Here is a 17,829-nt window from a genome sequence, read left to right as displayed (position 1 = left end):
TTTGGTTTTTAAAGCTGTACATCTACAGTAGCCACGAACACACGGCACTGGTCAGCAGGTACAATGGCACGCCTTTTTCTGCTTTGACTGGATCATTATTAACCAAGTGCACCGGATCCAAATATATTCAGCAGAAAACTGTACTGGAGAGCCAGGTGAGTTCCTATTCATATTAACGTAATGTAATCGTCAATTATACACAGGATAGCTTAAATGAAATCCTTGTTATTGGCCCAAATCATATTTCCCACATTATATTAATCTAAAGCAAAGCAAGAGACATATACATGCATGTCTCTTGTATATATAACACACATACAAGAGAAATTGTGTCTTTGCATCAACAAATCAAACACAAACTCAACTGCTGTAACAACGTGGATGCACTGGTTAAAATGAAGACAAGCTGTGGTTGAAGGCTGCGCTACAGTCCATCAGCTAGTCTACCACTAAACTGCATCCAAAAGGTGAAGTGATCCTGTGGGCTCTGTGAGTGGATGGGAGCAGCAGGATGGCTGGCTGAGAGCTGCTTTCACTAGCTGCAAGGGACAGAGCCTCAACAACACCGGCTGAAAATCTGCCACCTTCATACTTCCTACTGTAATATTTCACAGATCAGTCTTACAGTCTTTCAGTCAGTGCAACCAGGCAGACATCTGACAGCACTAATAAACTTTCACAGAAAGCCAAAAACATTCAGACAAACATTCATATTAATCAATATATAAATTGAATTTATATTTCTTGGTACTATCATATGGATACTGGAGAATTAGACATTTTAGACAAACTTTGTTTAACTTGAGTGATTGAGTTCGTGATTCACTATTAGGAGCCTCTGTTTTTTCAGCCTGAGCATCACTTTTTAGATATTTATTAAATGGTTGTCACAGCAGTGGAATCGCTTTGGAAAGCTGTTGTGCCTTCTCACTCGGACACTATATATAACTTTCTTCTTCTTTCTTAGCTCAGTGAAAACGTACCTCTCCAGGTAACACGTGTTATAAATCTGACGATGATCCGTCTGCACATCTGCAGCCCTGACATTACTAACGCTGCCTCCTTACTGAGTTTAGAAATCACCAACTTACATGACATGGACAAGAGTTTGGCCCACAGTCCCAGGACCACAGGTGTGTGAAATCAAACACCTAGACATGCAGTCTGTCTTTACAAACATCTGTGGACAAATGATTTCTTCTAAAGAGCTCACTAAATCCAAGCACAGTCGTATAAAAAGGATGTCACAGTTGGAACAGGTCAGTCTGTGAAATGTCTTCTCTTCTAGGTATTCCAAGTGGTTTTATTGCAGAATTTAATTGTTTACGACCCACAGCTGCTCAACTTTGCAGTGAAAAATCACGTAAAGTTTAAAGAGTAGTCTCACCAAGTGCTGAGGTGCATAGTGCATGAAAGTTGCCAACACTCGGTAAATGCAAAGTTCCAAACCTCCTCTGGCATTAACATCAGCATGCTGGGAGCTTCATGGCTGGCAGAGCAGCTCCTGTAGATGTAACCTGTTGCTTGTCCAGTACTTCACTTCACATAGTGTATATTGGAAAAAAGATTGCTGGTACACACTGTGAAAATCCCCAGGCTTGTAAACTCACAATTTGACACACAATGAGAACGTAACTTCACTTCCCAATATATTTGCCTCTACATACTCCCAACCCATTATCAACAGTGACAGTATTAAAAAGATGGAACCAGCCTCTGATTTTGGACTCCAACATAGGTTTTCGACCACCATATTTGTTTTTTGAGTGGCTCTCTAATCATTCAACAAGTTTTGGAATAGCCAGACGACACACTCTCATTTCATCCGCCTGTTACATACAGTACACCACACACATTTTCATTCATCTGTTTTGCGTATAAGAGCTGAGAATAAAATAAGGATTATCTTAGTGCTCTGTAAACCTACATTAAAGAAAACCCAACCAGTCCTGTGCCATCTCCTTGCCAAATAAAAAGCAGGTGTTGTTCCTGTGTTGTTTGTGTGGTGCAGAGCTCTCCTACCTGCCTCCATCTCTGTGCTGGTCTCTCCACTGCGGGCTCCACCGATGGAGTTAGGCAGGTCACTCAGTATGCTGACACCTGCTGCCATGGCACGGGCTGAAAGGTGGGAATAAACATCGTGTCAAACGCAGGTGGGAGGAGGAAAAAAAAATAGCAGGAGCTTTTCTCGTGCCGATAACACAAACAGTGACAAGGTGTGCACACAGATGAGATATAAGAGCGTTGCCTGGCAGGAGAGCCCAGGGGAGAGAGGGAAATGTGCAAACTGAGCCACCGTGTCAGCAGATTGTGTGTTGGGCTGACCACTGCACCTCTGGGAGCAGGTGCATACAGCCTGGGAACAACAGCAGCAGCTGCTGCATTACAAAGTATGAGAATCACAAAGACTACAAGATGAGCACGCAGTAAAATCGCTGCATGATCATTTGTTCCAAATCCACTTCAATAAGTTCCGATTTCTCCTGTTTTACAAGACTGATGACACATTTATCAATTATTCAGGCGACCACATCCTCTTTCAGAGCACCAATACCTTACTTGAACATGTAGCCTGATATAACAGTTGTGTCACACCAAACTTCCAGAGTGTCGCTTTAACTTTGGGGACCAACCATCTCTCACGTTACACCCAGAGCTCTAATAGGCCTTCAACATCGTGTGCTAACTACTGCTGGAGGAGTGAAACTCTGCACCTTCAAAGCTGTCTGCCTCAGTGAGACCCATCAAAAATTGAGCAGGGTCACTGTATCGCACATGCTGACTTTTTGATGGGCAAACGATTCCCTGACCTTTGACTTTTCCTTCCTCCCTGAAGTTAATGCAGAGAGCTTAATCAAAGAGCAACGAGGCTGCAGGCCAGATTTACTAATGGCCTGCTTTTTTGCCACACAAACACACACACACCTATATAGGGATGGGTATCGTTTAGGTTTTATCCGATACCGGTGCCAAACCGGTACTTTTGAAACGGTGCCGGTGCTTAAACGGTGCTCAAACCGGTGCTTAAAGAATGGAGAACACAAACTTTGTCCAAAAACCTCTCATGTTCAGCTGTTATTTTGTAAAAAGATAACAATGTTAGCCTTTTCTGCAGCTATGGGGCATATATGGTATCATTCTTGGCTGGAAGCAGCTTAAACAATGGAAAAAACACAAACTTTGTCCAAAAACCTCTCATGTTCAGCTGTTATTTTGTAAAAAGATAACAATGTTAGCCTTTTCTGCAGCTATGGGGCATATATGGTATCACTCTTGGCTGGAAGCAGCTTAAACAATGGAAAAAACACAAACTTTGTCCAAAAACCTCTCATGTTTAACTGTTTTCCACTTTTTCTTTGGTCATTTTAGCCTTTTTGGCCAGGGTGAAGGGAGTATCTGCCATCAAACAAGAAGACAGCCGCATGTAGCTATGATGATGTTTGCTAGTTCACCTTACATGCATTAATGTAATAACGTGGTTAAACTACTCAACGTAAATTACACACGAACAACATTAAGCTACTCACGCAGAGAAGAACGGCTGCTGCTGCATCATCATCCTCATCATTTCTGCTACACTGGCAGGGCTAGGGGCCAGGACTCTCCTCTTCGGGTTTTTGGGGGATGTTGCTAACTCCGGGTCCAATAACAGGCACCACACCCGCAGTAGATGTGCTCGGTGTGAGGTCTCGCAGCAAGCTATCAAATACGGCGCATTACTCGGCTTTTAACAAAGTGCTATACGTCGCCAGGTGTTTCATCAGATTTGAGGTGTTACCTCCTTTGACAGTATCACAGTATCAGCTTAAAGCACTTGTTGCAGCTGCTGAGTTTGCATCTTTTGCTGTGAAGTACAGCCAGACTTTTGACCGCTTCGCCTTGGGCATTTTTAATCTGTAGCTCTGCTCTAAAAGAACGTACGTACCTGGCCCCGCCTACTATCCTCGGAAACGTAAAATGATTGGCTAGAATCTAAAGTGTATCAGCTCAGGAAAAAAAAATAAAGCACCGAAATAAAGCACCGAAATGTGCGCTGCTTTTCGGTCTGGTTACTACCGTTTATGTCAGAACCGGTGCCATCATGGCACCGGATACCGGTACCCATCCCTACACCTATATATCCATCTATCTATATAAAAGAAGAGTGAATAGCTCAACAAGTGTGTACTAATGATGGCTGCACGATAACAACCAAGTCTGTGCTAAGCTGTAAAACACAAGCTCAGCTTTGAACACATAATAAAAAAGCAATCTCGTGAACATAATGTGCACCAACAAAATGTTCAAATCATTCTAACCAGTCTGTTTTTTCAGAAATAGCTGAAAAGTTTGCTCTTATTTTTCTAGCAAAATAAATCACAAGGTACTGAGGAGCGATCTAACCAGTCTAGTTCTATCAGTCACTGAGCGCGAGACTCATGCATCCACCAATTCTTTGTGAACACGTGGACTCATGTCTGGTACCAAATACACATGCACCCTACAGGCAGACTGAAAGTGTAAAAACTCTGGTGCATCCAGCCGTCTGTGTTTGTGAGGCCTAAAAATAAGTATTTGACTAGTACTGCAAACAGGAAGAGCAAACATTCAGGCAGCCGCTTCTGTCATTTAGGAGATTTCAATCCCTTCAGGGTTTTTTTTTTAACACAATTGAAAGCATTCCACGTTTAGGACACTATTGTTGAGACTCCTAACGTCTCTGAATAATTGACAGTGTAAAGTTATAGCCTGTCTTGTGTATGACACAGGCTGAAGTGCTTCCACCTTCAGCCTGTGTTTTGGATAGGTAAGAAGCCTATCCAATCAGTTCGAGACTCTGCTGGGCTGGAGCCTGACACCGCTTGGCTTTGTTTATAGGAAGCTCTCGATAACAAGCTGGTGAGTGAGAAGCTGTTCTTCATGACCAACGTGACGCATGTGTATCAAATATTAACAGTTATGTGAAACTGATCTAACGAAGCCACTGTGAATAAATCTCTTCACTCAACAGAGTATTAGACACAAATCAGCCAAAACGCCTCGCGCATTTGTGCCGTATCCATAAGCTCCTCTGGGAAGCTGGTGTGTTGGTGGACATGACCCAGTGTGTGAAAGCTGAGCGTTACCAGCTAATGAGTGTGGGATGTGACAGTCGCTTCCACTGAGTGCTAATAAAGAAACACGGCCCACTAAATGGTTTTCCTCACACCATGTTTCAGTTATGGTAATGTGACTAATCTGGAGACAAGTCAGCCAGCAGAGTAAACAGCCTCCATAAGAATATAGCACAACTCTGTGTCTCCGTTCATATGTTCGTCTTTTCTAGTGCGCTGGCTAACAACTGGTGATTAACAAATCCGGTTGCATAGCCTGGCCCCCTCTCTCTCGTCGTTGTGCTGAGATCCTAGTTTAAATGTGAAGTTTGAGTGTGCTCTCCATGCATGTTGGGTTGTCTCCTGCTGCCTCTCACAGTCCAAGGACAAGCATGCTACACTACATTGTGAAATGCATTCACTCAACCTAAATCATTAAATTTAGGTGTTCCAATCACTTCCATGTCCACAGGCGCATAAAATCAAGCATCTATGGATGCAGGCTGCTTCTACAAACATTTGTGAAAGAATGTGTCACTCTCATGAGCTCAGTGAACTTCAGCATGGTACTGTGACAGGATGAACCAGCTTTGAAATTTCCTCACTACTAAATAGTCTACAGTCTGCTGTTATTGGCATTATGGAAGTGACTGGGAACGACAACAACTCAGCCACAAAGCAGTAGGCCATGTAAAATCACAGCGTGGGTTCAGCAGATGCTGAGTCACATAGTGTGCACAGGTCCACAGCCTTCTGCTGAGTCAATAGACCTAAGACTTCCAAACTTTATGTGGCCTTCAGATTAGCTCGAGAACAGTGCTTAGAGGGCTTCATGGAATAGGCTTCCATGGCTGAGCAGCTGCATCCATGCTTTACATCACCAACCAATGCAAAGCATCAGATGCTGTGGTGTACACCAAGCCGCCACTGGACTCTAGAAGAGTGGAGATGTTTTCTCTGGAGTAACAAATTCAATGGATGAATCTGGATTTGATGGTTGCCAGGAGAACAGTACTTGTCTGACAGCATTGTGCCAAGTGTTAAGTTTGGAAGGAGGATTACGGTGTTTTTCAGAAGTTGAGCTCAGCTTAGTTCTAGTGAAAATAATCTATTAATGCTATAGCAAGACATTTTGGATGATATTTGTGAGAGCAGTTTGGGAATGGCTCCTTCTTGTTCCAACATTACTGTGCACCAGTGAACAAAACAAGGGCCATAAAGACATGATAAGTTAGTTTGGTGTGGAACAACTGAACTGGTCTGCACAGAGCCGACAGGACACCTTTGGCATGAACTACAGAGGTGACTTTCTCATCCAAAATCACTGTCAGACCTCACAAATGTGCTTCGGGAAGAATGGTCACAAATTCCCACACATAAACACAGCTTCAACTCTTCTGGTGAGGAATGCCTTACCAGCTGTTACAGCTGCAATGGGTGGACCAACATCATATTAAACCCTATGGATTAAGAGTGGGATGGCAGTCAAGCTCATATCTGTGTGAAGGCAGACAAGTGAATACTTTTGGCATTATAATGTAGGCTAACTGGTGATTTGAAACTGTCTGTAGGTGTTAGTGTGAATTTGAATGGCTGCCCAACTGTTAGCAACGCGACTGACTGGCAAGGGTGTAACCTGCATTTTACCCTGTCAGCTGTGATAGGATGGACCATATCATGCATGAAATTACAGCTCAGCACCACGCTGCTGATGTGAATGTGCTTGTTATAAAGTTGTTCACAGGAATGAACAATTCTATGTGGCACAGATTTAGAAAAAGATCTTCAATAAAGTAAATGAGCAGAGTAAATCGATGGTTTGCTATTATCCAGTTTGCAATTTTTGTAGCCTCAACTTAAGTGCTGCTGTATTATCTGTTTTAAGGATTATTATGAATTATTACTATTATCATTTATTAATTTTAGTCACAGACGTTACTTTAGAGCACAGGCCAACTTTAGAGTAGGCAGACATTGCTCCAGATCCAGATGTGGACCAGATGTCATTCTTTAGCGACCTTTAGGAAACCTTTTCAAAAGCTCTATTTTTTTATTATTTATGAATGCAAACACTCCTAAAGTAACAGTTAACTTAAAACAACTTAAGTGCTTTCTAGCTAACATTCACATACATTCATACTCTGATAGATGCATCACAGAGCAACTTGGGGTTAGTATCTTGCCCAAGGATATTTGGCATGCAGACTGGGGGAGCCAAGGACTGAACCACCACCTACTCCACCTCCTGAGCTACAGCCACCCAATTATTAGAGTTCCTCCAGTTCATTTAAAAATAATAATTATAAGCATTGTTGAAATACTGTTAAATTGTACTTTCTGTTACTTGACCACCATTATTTACAGAAACTAATACATCTGTTGGGCTACTTCAAAATCCATTTCACTGAATTAAAATGCATGAGGAACGATGATATTTCAGACCTTTGTTTAATGAAATCATCTCTCATCTCTCTCCAACAGGAAGAGGACATACGAGTAAACAGAGTGCACAACTAACCTCAGGATGACAAACATCTCAATTCACTTTGTATACATTCTTTTAAGAAAATACAACCTGATAAGTGAGATTTTTCATTTAAACAGCCTGCATGAAAAACACACTAAGAACATAGCATGACACTTAAGTACCTAAGATAAGCTTTTCGTAATCCACCTTCAGGACATTCGTTTCAACAGAGCAGATCTATGTCAACAACATCCACTGTCACATTATTAGGTAGACTAGTGTGCGTGAGTTATACGCTTTTCCTTCACCTCATAAAATTTTCCATCAAAGTCAAGAAAAGTGATTAGGGAAAAACAAGAGACCAATGTTTTTGGACTGTGTGATCACAAACCTGGATGATGTGCCAAAGAGCACAATGCTCAATTTACTGTCAGGCTAAGAGCTGGTGTTCATCCTTTTTCACCTGTCACTCATTAACGAGCTAAACCAGAGAGCAACAGAACCCCAGTGGGACATTTTACTGATCACTTCACACACCCAGTCTCTTCTGTCTGGCAGAATCACACAACACAGGGAAAAGCCTGACAGAAGAATTATGAATGACCCCTAACCACCAACAACCCTTATGAGTGAGAGTCATAAATAACACAATTAGAGCCATGGGATGATCTTTCTTGAGGGCAAGTCTGTGAAGTCTTGCCCTCAAGTCTTAAATGTTCTGAGCAACAATTAGTAAGGCGATGTACTAGCATTTCCACTGCTGATTATTCTGCTTGTTTTTTTTGTTTGTTTTTTATATAAAAAGGTGTCACATAATGGGAAAACAATGATCATCAGATCCCAAATACACCACCTTTGAAGGTGCTGCTTGGTCAGATTAAGCACTAAGCCTCATAACATTCACGTATTTAATGTGCACAATAAGAAGTGACTATTTCTTGCTTAAAAAAACAGAATCAGGCAAAACAATTCAGTAGTATCAATATCATTAACTCCCACATTTGCCTCAGTAAGGTGCACATAATATCGGTCTTCAAATTATATTGTTTGGAAGAATAAGTGGGCAATGTCACATATCGGTAGAGTAATGTTTGTTCAGGAAGCTTTGGCTGTCATATCATCAAACTGCATTTTAAGTAAGCTTTCAAATCGTCATGTGCGATAAGTGGCCGGTCAAATTTTTACAATATTAAATATATTATAATAATAACATACATTTCACTCTTTTAACACTGAAGAAATACCGGCTATTAGATGAGCCTGGCATTAAAATGAAGAAAGAGTTACCGGAGTGAGCACATTTACACAGAGAACTTCATTCTGTAATAATAATAACCGTCTGAGCAAACACAGCAGCACACTGACAAGTTTCTTTTTTTCACACCAACGTGAACATGCTGCCTCATCTACCTCCTGCCCCCATTGCTGTTAGCACCCTGATATAAAACGCAGATCTGTCCCTGTACAAACAGCGTGCTGTCAGCGGTTGCTGAGGTTATAGCTCTGATTTCCTCGGTCCCGCTATCAGCGTTAACAATTAACGCTTGGCTAAAAGTCTTAATGGTTACATTAATATTATAGTTATGAACGATGCGATTGGCTTAAACATCACAAGCACTATCTTACATGTATCAGAATTTGTGTGAGACACACTGTTGTTTTGGCCAGGACGGACTCCGGAGCGTTGGGTAACGCTGGCCCGGTGGTGCTGATGATGCAAGATGAGGACTTACCGCTAGCTGATTAGCTTACGCTGCTGTATTAGCTGAAGCCAGCACAGTGACTAGAAAAGGCCCAGCTTACCGTTGTTTGCCTGTCGTCCGAGTACGTAGCTGTCTTTACAATTTTTGACATAGTCGATTCATCTCTTCCAGCTAACAGTCTTGTCGCTGGCACGTCGCAAAGCGGCATCTTCTTCTTCGAGCCACATCATTTGGTCAGCTAAGTGCAGCTAGCTTACTAGCTAACTTTGCAACCTGACACGTTGGTCGTGGGGAACGGTCCAATTGCGTCACGTGACCACGAGCACCCCTCAATTTGCATTTTGAAGTCTGGTAGTTTGTTTATCCAGAAGCTACAGAGCCACTGTCCCCAAAGTGGAAACAAAGGCATTTGGGCTCTATTGCGATATAATTTAAAAAACAAAACAAAACAATGAAACTGTACAACCGATGTAAAGCTGTAAAGAATTTCACCTGTGGTGTAATTTCACAATTATTCATCTAAATTTAAGATATCATTTTCAGTATATAAAGCATAGGGCGTAGATTTGGCATGGGCGGAAGGGACATGTCCCCACCAATAATTTGATCTCTTCGAGTAAAGAAAATCAAACCCGACAGAAAGAAAAAAAACGATCTGTCAACGTCTCATTCACCCAGCGGTGCAGAAAGCGTTAAATTACGTTCTCTACTGGAGTCCTACCTCATGTGACAAATATGGCCAATGTGATTGGCTGTGCCTCTCAGGGAGCTCTGTTTAGTTTTAGCAGCGGCAAGCCTGCGCTGCAAGGAGGAGAGGAGGATGGCAGCAAAAAGGAAGAACCTGGATATAAGAAAGTGTTTTTCAAAGAAACCTGTAAGTCACTTAAAGTCAAGCTCACTCTTAAAATGTGTCCGTCACAATAACGTTACAGGCTATGCTAGGCGTTGGCCCACATCAGTCTAAAATTGTATGTAACCACGAATAACGTTTTTTGGAAACTAACTGCACAACAGGCAGCACTATTAGTTATCTCAGTCTCCCACAGTAGCATTTATAATTTTGATTGAAAGTGTCAGAGAAAAGCCTCGAGCAAACCAGGATATTAGTTTACAGAGGCTGTTAAAATTATATGTCTAACGTTAAAATGTTGGAGACACAATAATTTCATCCTAATGGTACTGACATATTCATAGGGTTAATTTTTGAGACAAAATATCACAAAGTAGTCATGATTTTGCAAATATTCCACCTTGTAGTGCAGTTTGCACAAATTGTTTTTAAAATGCACTCACACTACAAACATTACTGATGAGTCAAGATCTGCACAAACTGACAGAAACACTGAAGCAGCTGCACATTTTATTCTTATTGTCATGTTTGTCCTATTTGTCAGGTGACAGAAGAACCAACACAAAGCTCAGAGATCAATGGTGATGCAAGATCACAGGTGAAATTGATAATTTTGTGGTCATCTTAGATGAGTAGTTTTATGGACAAAAGCCACCAGGTCATTCAGTGTTCCCTTAGTGCTAATGTATAAGAGATGTTGGTGTAGTATAACTGAACTAATGTTGTTAAGTCCTTAAAGTCATATTATTTTATTGTCTTAACTGTATTTGAAGCTATTTTTATTTTTGTATGATACCTGATTTATATGGAATATAAAACACAAAACAATATTTAGCTGTAGTCCTAAACTGCTTTTGTCTATTTTTTACTCCCCTGTTCCACTATACCTAAAATGTAAGCACCACTGGGTACCAGCGATTGTTTTTAGCTGTTGAAATGACCCCCTGAATTCAGAAAAATGATATGGTAAAGGTTAGGAGAGCAGAAGTCAGATTTCTTTTCTTTGTACAGAGCTCATTCGACAGGCCACACTGCTGCTTCTGCGGGATAACGGAAAGATGATCCACTGGTGCATCCTAGTGGCTGTTCATTATAGTGATGCAGGTAGGCTGCATGGTAAAGAAGGTAAGAACAGCAAATACAAGCATACAAACCAGCAAAAAGTTGTCATGAGTGATATTTGACAGTGACTATGAGCTACCACACACATCAATCTGAACATTTCTGTAGCTGAACTCACTTATACCCTGTAAGACGTTGGGTTTTGTATCAGTGTCAGCAAATGAAAAATTTGAAAAAGATGATGATGATGCTCTTTCTATATTTGAAAAATAAATGGACATTGTTTTGGTACAATACATAGGATAAGGTGTGTATACTGAATAGCGACTGTATTCTGATGTTCTTTTAAGTTTTGTGTATAGAAAATCAAGGTCAGTGTGATCAACTGTGAAGAAACTGCTTCATTGTCTGAGATGAGTGACATTATTAAATGTTTTTGTCTCAAAAAATGTTAATGTTTCTTCTCATTTAGTGGTAGCATATTGTTTGTTGGAACTCGCCTTGTTTTTCCTAAATACAATTTATTAGTTTGACTCTGTAAAAATTCAAGAAACACTCGTATCTTCACATTGTAAATAATGAGCCAGACCAATATGGTTTAGATTACTTTGTGCACTGTAACTATAATATTGTTCAGAAAACATAATCTGTATTTAGTTTTTGCTTTAATAAATGACCGTTGACTGTGTCGTTCTCTGAAAATGAAAAACAGTGAAAACTATGCATCAGAAAAGAACAAAATATTCACATTCTGGTTTTTTTTTTGTTTTGTTTTGTTATTTTTGGTGAGAAATATGTATGTTAAGAAAACATACAAGGTGAGGAAAGCAAAACTTGTGTACGTGACTATGGAGGGCAGCAGTAGAAGCATCTAAAGGCACGTATATGTATTTTTTCTTGATTTTTACTGCAGAAACGTTATCAAGGAGCATAATCTGCAATGTCCGAAATGACCACCAGGGGGAGGTTGTTACCCAACAACCTGCAGTGTGCAGAGCTGAATCATTATCATACTTTACCTTTGAAATAGCATCAGCTCTCATCTGTACGCTGCCACACAGAGTCTATTTGACAGGTACAAGGATCTGTGAGAACACAGAGCGCTATTCTTCTGACCCGGTGTCTTCTTGCACATCGAGCAGAGCTCTCAGGAATTATCATTCACAGCCATGTGGCTGCACAAAGTGCTTAATGCAATTGACTGTGGATTTAAGAATGCGAACTGAAACCAACAAGCGGTTAAAACCTTTTGCAGATTATTGGATATTCAACCTGCACTTATTGTTACTTCCTGATCATTTATTTTGTTGTGGTGGATGTTTAGATTTACTGTTTAGAGCTGTTTGCGTATTTTTTTAAAGAGAGAGAGAAATAAAATCTGTAAAAAATAATTTTCATAGCCGTTTCACTTAAAAACTTTCCAGATATAAAAATCATCCTTTTGTTCTCCTCATCTTTAGGCATCAGAGTAAATAGAATTATATAATGTTAAAATATATAATAAATATAAATGAATTATTATTATTAATAATAATAAAAACACATTTTTACGTTTTGGAAAACTCCCCTTCCTATGCCTCACAGTGGTATGATCCATTAGCTACTATCTACTGCTCTTTAACTCAAAACAAATATTGTGTGAAACACTGTCCTTTACTTCTACCGCTCTATAGATTAAAACACAGTGCGACCAAGCGCCTTTAAAAGCCGCTGATGCTGTGCTGTGAGGGTTTTCACAATTTCAGAGAAAAAATAGTGAAAAGTGAAGATGCCGGAGATGTTTCACCTAAAGCAGGGAACTACCTCAGCGGTGAGACAGCGATGATTTTGAATCATATCTGCGGTAATATTTTTTTTTACATTCATTGCACCATATTAAGGAACACAGCAGTAGAGAAAAGGGGATGGGCGAAATGAATGCATTTTAATGCAATGGCCTAATATGGGTAATAACCAACGACAGATTGCTTATGAATAAAAAAGTATATCACATTCTGAAAAAGCATCACATATCAAACATTTGAGAGTTCCCTGTGTTCCATTTTGCAGCATCACACTAACTGCTCCAAGTCTCAGGCTCGTGACTTTAATGACATATAAAAGTCACTTGCAGGCCTGTCCTCTCAGCTCCTTATTTTCTTCCCTTTTGCATAAATCCATGCAGGACAAGTGTGGCTTTGCATGTAACTTTGGGTCAGCGAAGGCAGACAGCACACAAACCCCGAGAAGAGGTGGAGCTATGACGAGACTCTTAAAATCCGAAGCTTATTCCTCAACTCACTGCCAAGGTGACGAGCTCCGCTCCTGACAAATAGCTCCGAGCTCCGCGCTTCACACGCAGGGACCGGGCATGAACGCGGCAGGATTTGGGAGTTTTGGGTCAAAAGTTTGCTTTCGGTTCCAGATTTCTGCTCCACATGGGATCAAATCTGGACAGAAGTAGAGCGTAAGAAAAAACAAACAAACACAAAGAAAGAAAAGAGAAAAAAGAAACCAGGAGCCGCAGGCGCACAGAAAAAGTCGGCAACCTGTACTCAATACTTGCCTTGATCCTAAATCTGAGGATAACTTTGCCCACAGCGTTGATCTTCGGACTACAGCAGCGCAACAGAGGGAATATGAGTTCCGGCTTGGGCCACTGAAAGGGAGTGATAATCGCTAAACGCGCTCCGGTGACCGACAGCCAGATTATGCAGCATCCTTTGGACATGGGGGCGCATTACTATCCTCCGGATGTTCATGCAGACCACAGAACTCATCGCTACAGGAGTTTCATGATAGAGGAGATCCTCACAGATCACCCGGAGCACAAAGTTTCGGCTCCGGCCGGGGAGCTGCTTAAATTCGGAGTACAAGCTCTACTCTCCGCGCGGCCTTTCCATAACCAACTGGGTAAGGCAAAAGATGGACGAGTCTTTCATAGCGGTGTGGAAAAAACACACAGGGATAATACACGCATTAATATTTAATACAATAGCGAAATATTCAAAGGGGATTTCACATTTAATTACAAATGTAGGCATGGGGGAAATGTTTCCTTTCCTATCGCTGTTTTTAAGTAACACTGTAAACAAGAAAAAGGCAGGCGCATTAAAAAAATGAATTACGGTAACGTTTTTAAATAATGGATTTTATCTGATTAAGAAACAGAATATAACATAAGAAACAAAAACATATTAGAAGCTTAAATTAGTTAAAGTGTGGATTACCCGATGAGATTCATGTTAATCTTCGCTCTTCTTTTGATGAGCGCTCGGTGACGGTATCTAAATACGATCAATATCTAGAAATAATAATAATAATAATAATAATAATAATAATAATAATAATAATAATAGTTTAGGGTAGAACTGCTTTTGCCTTTTTTCCAACTCGAGTCCCAGAACGAGAAAGACTAATTTCCTTTCCCGATTATTAATAATAATTTCAGGCCTCTTTAATATTCACAGTAGCTGCTCCAATTTTAAAGCTTGAAGCTGTGCTTTGTTTCGTTTAATGTTCACATCATGTGACCTTTAACCTTTGAAAAAGAATAGAGTTTTAAGGGGGCCGGCCAAACATGTCTAACGACAATAACACAATAATACTGACGCCTTATTCTAACCTTCCACGCTGATAATGTTTGGTATCAGAAATAAGTAGAACTTAATCGTATCTACGTCATTCATGCTTTTCTGTCTGTGTGGCGGCAGCGCTTTGAAATCTGCTCCAGCGTGTGCGTGCTGTCACACGCGTCCTCTGCAGAAAACACACAATATTAAAACGACTTTTCGTTTGCGGGGAACTCGTTTAGCCTCCGAGAGCTGCCCACCTTAAACGATCAGGGATTTTAAAGGTCCATTTGTAGTTTACGCCGTCGTTCCCCTCGGGTCCCCACTCCTCGAAAACATCGAGTAAATAAAACCAACTCGTTTTGAAATCTGCTCCTCATTGCCGTGGGTAATATGTTGTTTCCTTTCCCCGGCATGTTCACAGTGCTTAAAGCCGACCAGACGAGCCTCCTAAAGTTCCCCATGTCCCCGCTGTCCTGCTCGCTGGGCTCCCCGCTCCTGTCCGCGGCCCCGGGCCTGCAGGTAGGCGCGGCGTCCCACCACCTGCCGCTGGACCTCCACCTCCGCGGGAAGCTGGAGCACGGAGCCGACGCAGGCAGCAAGACCAAGAAGGGCCGCCGCAGCCGCACCGTGTTCACCGAGCTGCAGCTGATGGGCCTGGAGAAACGATTCGAGAAGCAGAAGTACCTTTCTACACCCGACAGGTGCGCAGGAAACCGCCGAGGATAATGGCGATAAAGACAGCTGCTTTCCCGGGACTCACTGTAGGATTTATTCCAGCCTGTAACCTGCAGACTGCTTCACAGCACTGCAAAGCTTCTCTCAAATCACTAATTCATGCCTTTATTATCTGTTTGCTATTTGCATTGAAACACTGGTTTTGTGTTTAAACGAACCTCGTCCAGTTTTTAATCCTAAACTGCTGCGTTAATCTGGCTGCTCAAACCACACCTGAGCGCTTTCACGGTGGCCGGTAGTGGTGAGAGCTTCCATTTGATCTGGGTCGTTCCACCTTTAGAAAGCTAAAGCGAAATGAGGCAATTACAAGCTGCAACAGGTAGCAATAAAACCTCATTATTATCCTTCTGTGGTGACTTGATGAGGTCTTTGGAAGTGTGGTCCACGCTGCTTTTTTCTTCTTCTAATGATATGTTTGATTTTGTGTCTTACAGAATAGATCTCGCAGAGTCTCTCGGTCTGAGTCAGCTCCAAGTGAAAACATGGTACCAGAACAGGAGGATGAAATGGAAGAAAATTGTAAGTTGGCTGGCGAGAGTCTGTTTAACATGCAAGCTCAACGCAAAAGTAAAGAGATACTTCTGCTTTCCATTCTTTCAACTTATCCTCATGGGAAATGCAGTTCAGCGGAATAAATTCAGCAGTATTTTTTTTTTGGGCGGGGGGTCGTATTGAATATGTTGGTGTGCAACTTTGTTAAGGACGCCAAATCACAGGTATGAGTCACCGTCCGTACTCTGAGGCTAAAACCGAGCTTCTCCCGCAGGTGCTGCAGGGCGGCGGCCTGGAATCCCCGACCAAGCCCAAAGGTCGCCCTAAGAAGAACTCCATCCCCAGCAGCGAGCAGCTCTCTGAGCAGGAGCGATCCACCGCAGAGGCTGACCGGCCCGACGGCTCCAGCTCCCACTTAGAGAGCGCTCAGGAGGAATGACCGGCCTCTTTATCTATGAACCTGTGGGACGCTCAGAGTGCCTGAAAAAAGGGGGATTTTTTTTGCTGGACCGTACGGCCACCTGGTGCAAAAAAAGAAAAGAAAAAAAGAAAAAAAAGCCCTACAGAAACGTAACGTGCACGAGGCGACGTCCTCCGGCGTTTTTGTGGCATTCCCTCGTGATGCTGCTGTTGAGGAGGGGACTCAAATATTTGCAGTAGGTCTAACTCTTTATATTCTAAGGATCAGCGCTCACTTATCTGTCCTGCATTCCCTTTGTGTAACTTTGCATTTGATTAATTATTAAATATATTTTCACTAAGGCTCTTCTCCGTTTATTGCAAAGGGGGCATGGTTAAAGATAAGCGTGTCGTCACCGGCCCCGCGCGGCCCTGTTCACGCGCGCCTAACATGGATACACATCTGCACACAAGTTCGCAGCGATTCCTCAAAGATAACAGAGACACGGGCGCGTAAAGGCGCTCAGGTTTAGGACTAGTTGCTCTTGACCTGCGTGTCCTGCTGTGGTAATGTCACGATTCCATGTAGCAGCATCGGGGCTTCTCTTTCTTAATCGAAATAAAAACATGGATTTATTTAATGAGGAGTTTTTGGGGGTGAGAATACAAAATAAGTCTCCTTTCACATGAAGAGTATCAGGGCCATTTAGGTGAACGCGAATGCAGGAGAATATGTTACAGTATCGTTAGCTTGAATTTATCGTGAACATGTTAATCAGAATATATAAAAGGTAATAACTTGACAGATCTGGACTGCACAGGAAGAACCACTGCGAAATAATAATAACAATAATAATGATAATAATTGTAATAATTATAATAATTATAATAATAATTATAATAATTGTAATAATTATAATAATTATAATAATAATGAAAACCTGAGGTGAGAAGATTATTTCTTTAGCTTGTTATTAAAGACAGTTTTCCCTTAACGCCTCTGTGGCAATAAAACGAAATTCTGATTTCAGTAAACCAAAGCTGAACGATAACACTGAAGAGATAAAGTTTTACTACAAGTAAAAAGTAAATACATCAAATAAAAATGCCGGAATATGTCTTCTGTTACTCTCTTTACTCGCAGACCTCATATCTATATATATATATATATATATATATATATATATATATAGCTAGATAGATAGATAGATAGATAGATAGATAAGGATAGCTTTCATTAAAAAGCTGTCCTGCTGAACACATTATTACTTTAGCGCGCAGCTGATCGGCGAACTATTTCGAATACGTTTTTCTTCTTTTCTTCTTCGTTGTGTTGCTGTCACGTCGCCTAATCCCGTATTTTCTAAATGGGCTCCCTGTTCATTAAAGCCATACATTTCTATGCATTTCTAGCTTTTTCAGCTGGTCAACTTGAGAAAAACAAACGCTGAATTGCGTCTTTAATAAAAATAAATGGTGAGTTGGAATTGAGATA

At 41.3% G+C, this 17,829-nt stretch overlaps 2 protein-coding genes across 3 annotated transcripts in view; one reads left to right on the top strand and one right to left on the bottom strand.

The window, feature by feature from the left end:
• The window catches only part of ptpdc1a (protein tyrosine phosphatase domain containing 1a), a 31,319-nt gene extending 21,669 nt beyond the window's left edge, over positions 1-9,650 (bottom strand). Inside the window, exons 1-2 of one of the 2 annotated variants that reach the window (XM_087840472.1) lie at positions 9,343-9,650; positions 2,023-2,118 (exon numbers count right to left, since the gene is read on the bottom strand). In XM_087840472.1, the coding sequence (XP_087696598.1) occupies positions 2,023-2,110 (88 nt within the window). In that variant the 5' untranslated portion in view covers positions 2,111-2,118; positions 9,343-9,650. Of the gene's footprint in view, positions 1-2,022; positions 2,119-9,342 lie in introns of those variants that run through there. The other variant, XM_006800201.3, reaches the window with a different exon arrangement.
• Positions 9,651-13,445: 3,795 nt separating this feature from the next.
• Positions 13,446-16,639, top strand: barx1 (BARX homeobox 1). The gene is made up of 4 exons (XM_006800202.3): positions 13,446-14,046; positions 15,130-15,409; positions 15,878-15,962; positions 16,210-16,639. Exons 1-4 carry the CDS (start codon positions 13,845-13,847, stop codon positions 16,372-16,374), a joined length of 732 nt encoding a protein of 243 aa, XP_006800265.1. The 5' UTR covers positions 13,446-13,844; the 3' UTR covers positions 16,375-16,639.
• Positions 16,640-17,829: the final 1,190 nt, after the last annotated feature.

This window comes from Neolamprologus brichardi, chromosome 5, assembly GCF_056152115.1.
Source record: "Neolamprologus brichardi isolate AB-2024 chromosome 5, ASM5615211v1, whole genome shotgun sequence".
NCBI classification, from domain to species: domain Eukaryota; kingdom Metazoa; phylum Chordata; class Actinopteri; order Cichliformes; family Cichlidae; genus Neolamprologus; species Neolamprologus brichardi.
This window is presented reverse-complemented; position numbering and strand designations above follow the sequence as displayed.

Coding starts and splice junctions, on each gene's coding strand:
- barx1 (XM_006800202.3), top strand. CDS start 13,845: ATGCAGCATCCTTTGGACATGGGGGCGCATTACTATCCTCCGGATGTT. Junction 14,047..15,129: donor GCCTTTCCATAACCAACTGG/GTAAGGCAAAAG, acceptor GCATGTTCACAG/TGCTTAAAGCCGACCAGACG. Junction 15,963..16,209: donor GGATGAAATGGAAGAAAATT/GTAAGTTGGCTG, acceptor CTTCTCCCGCAG/GTGCTGCAGGGCGGCGGCCT.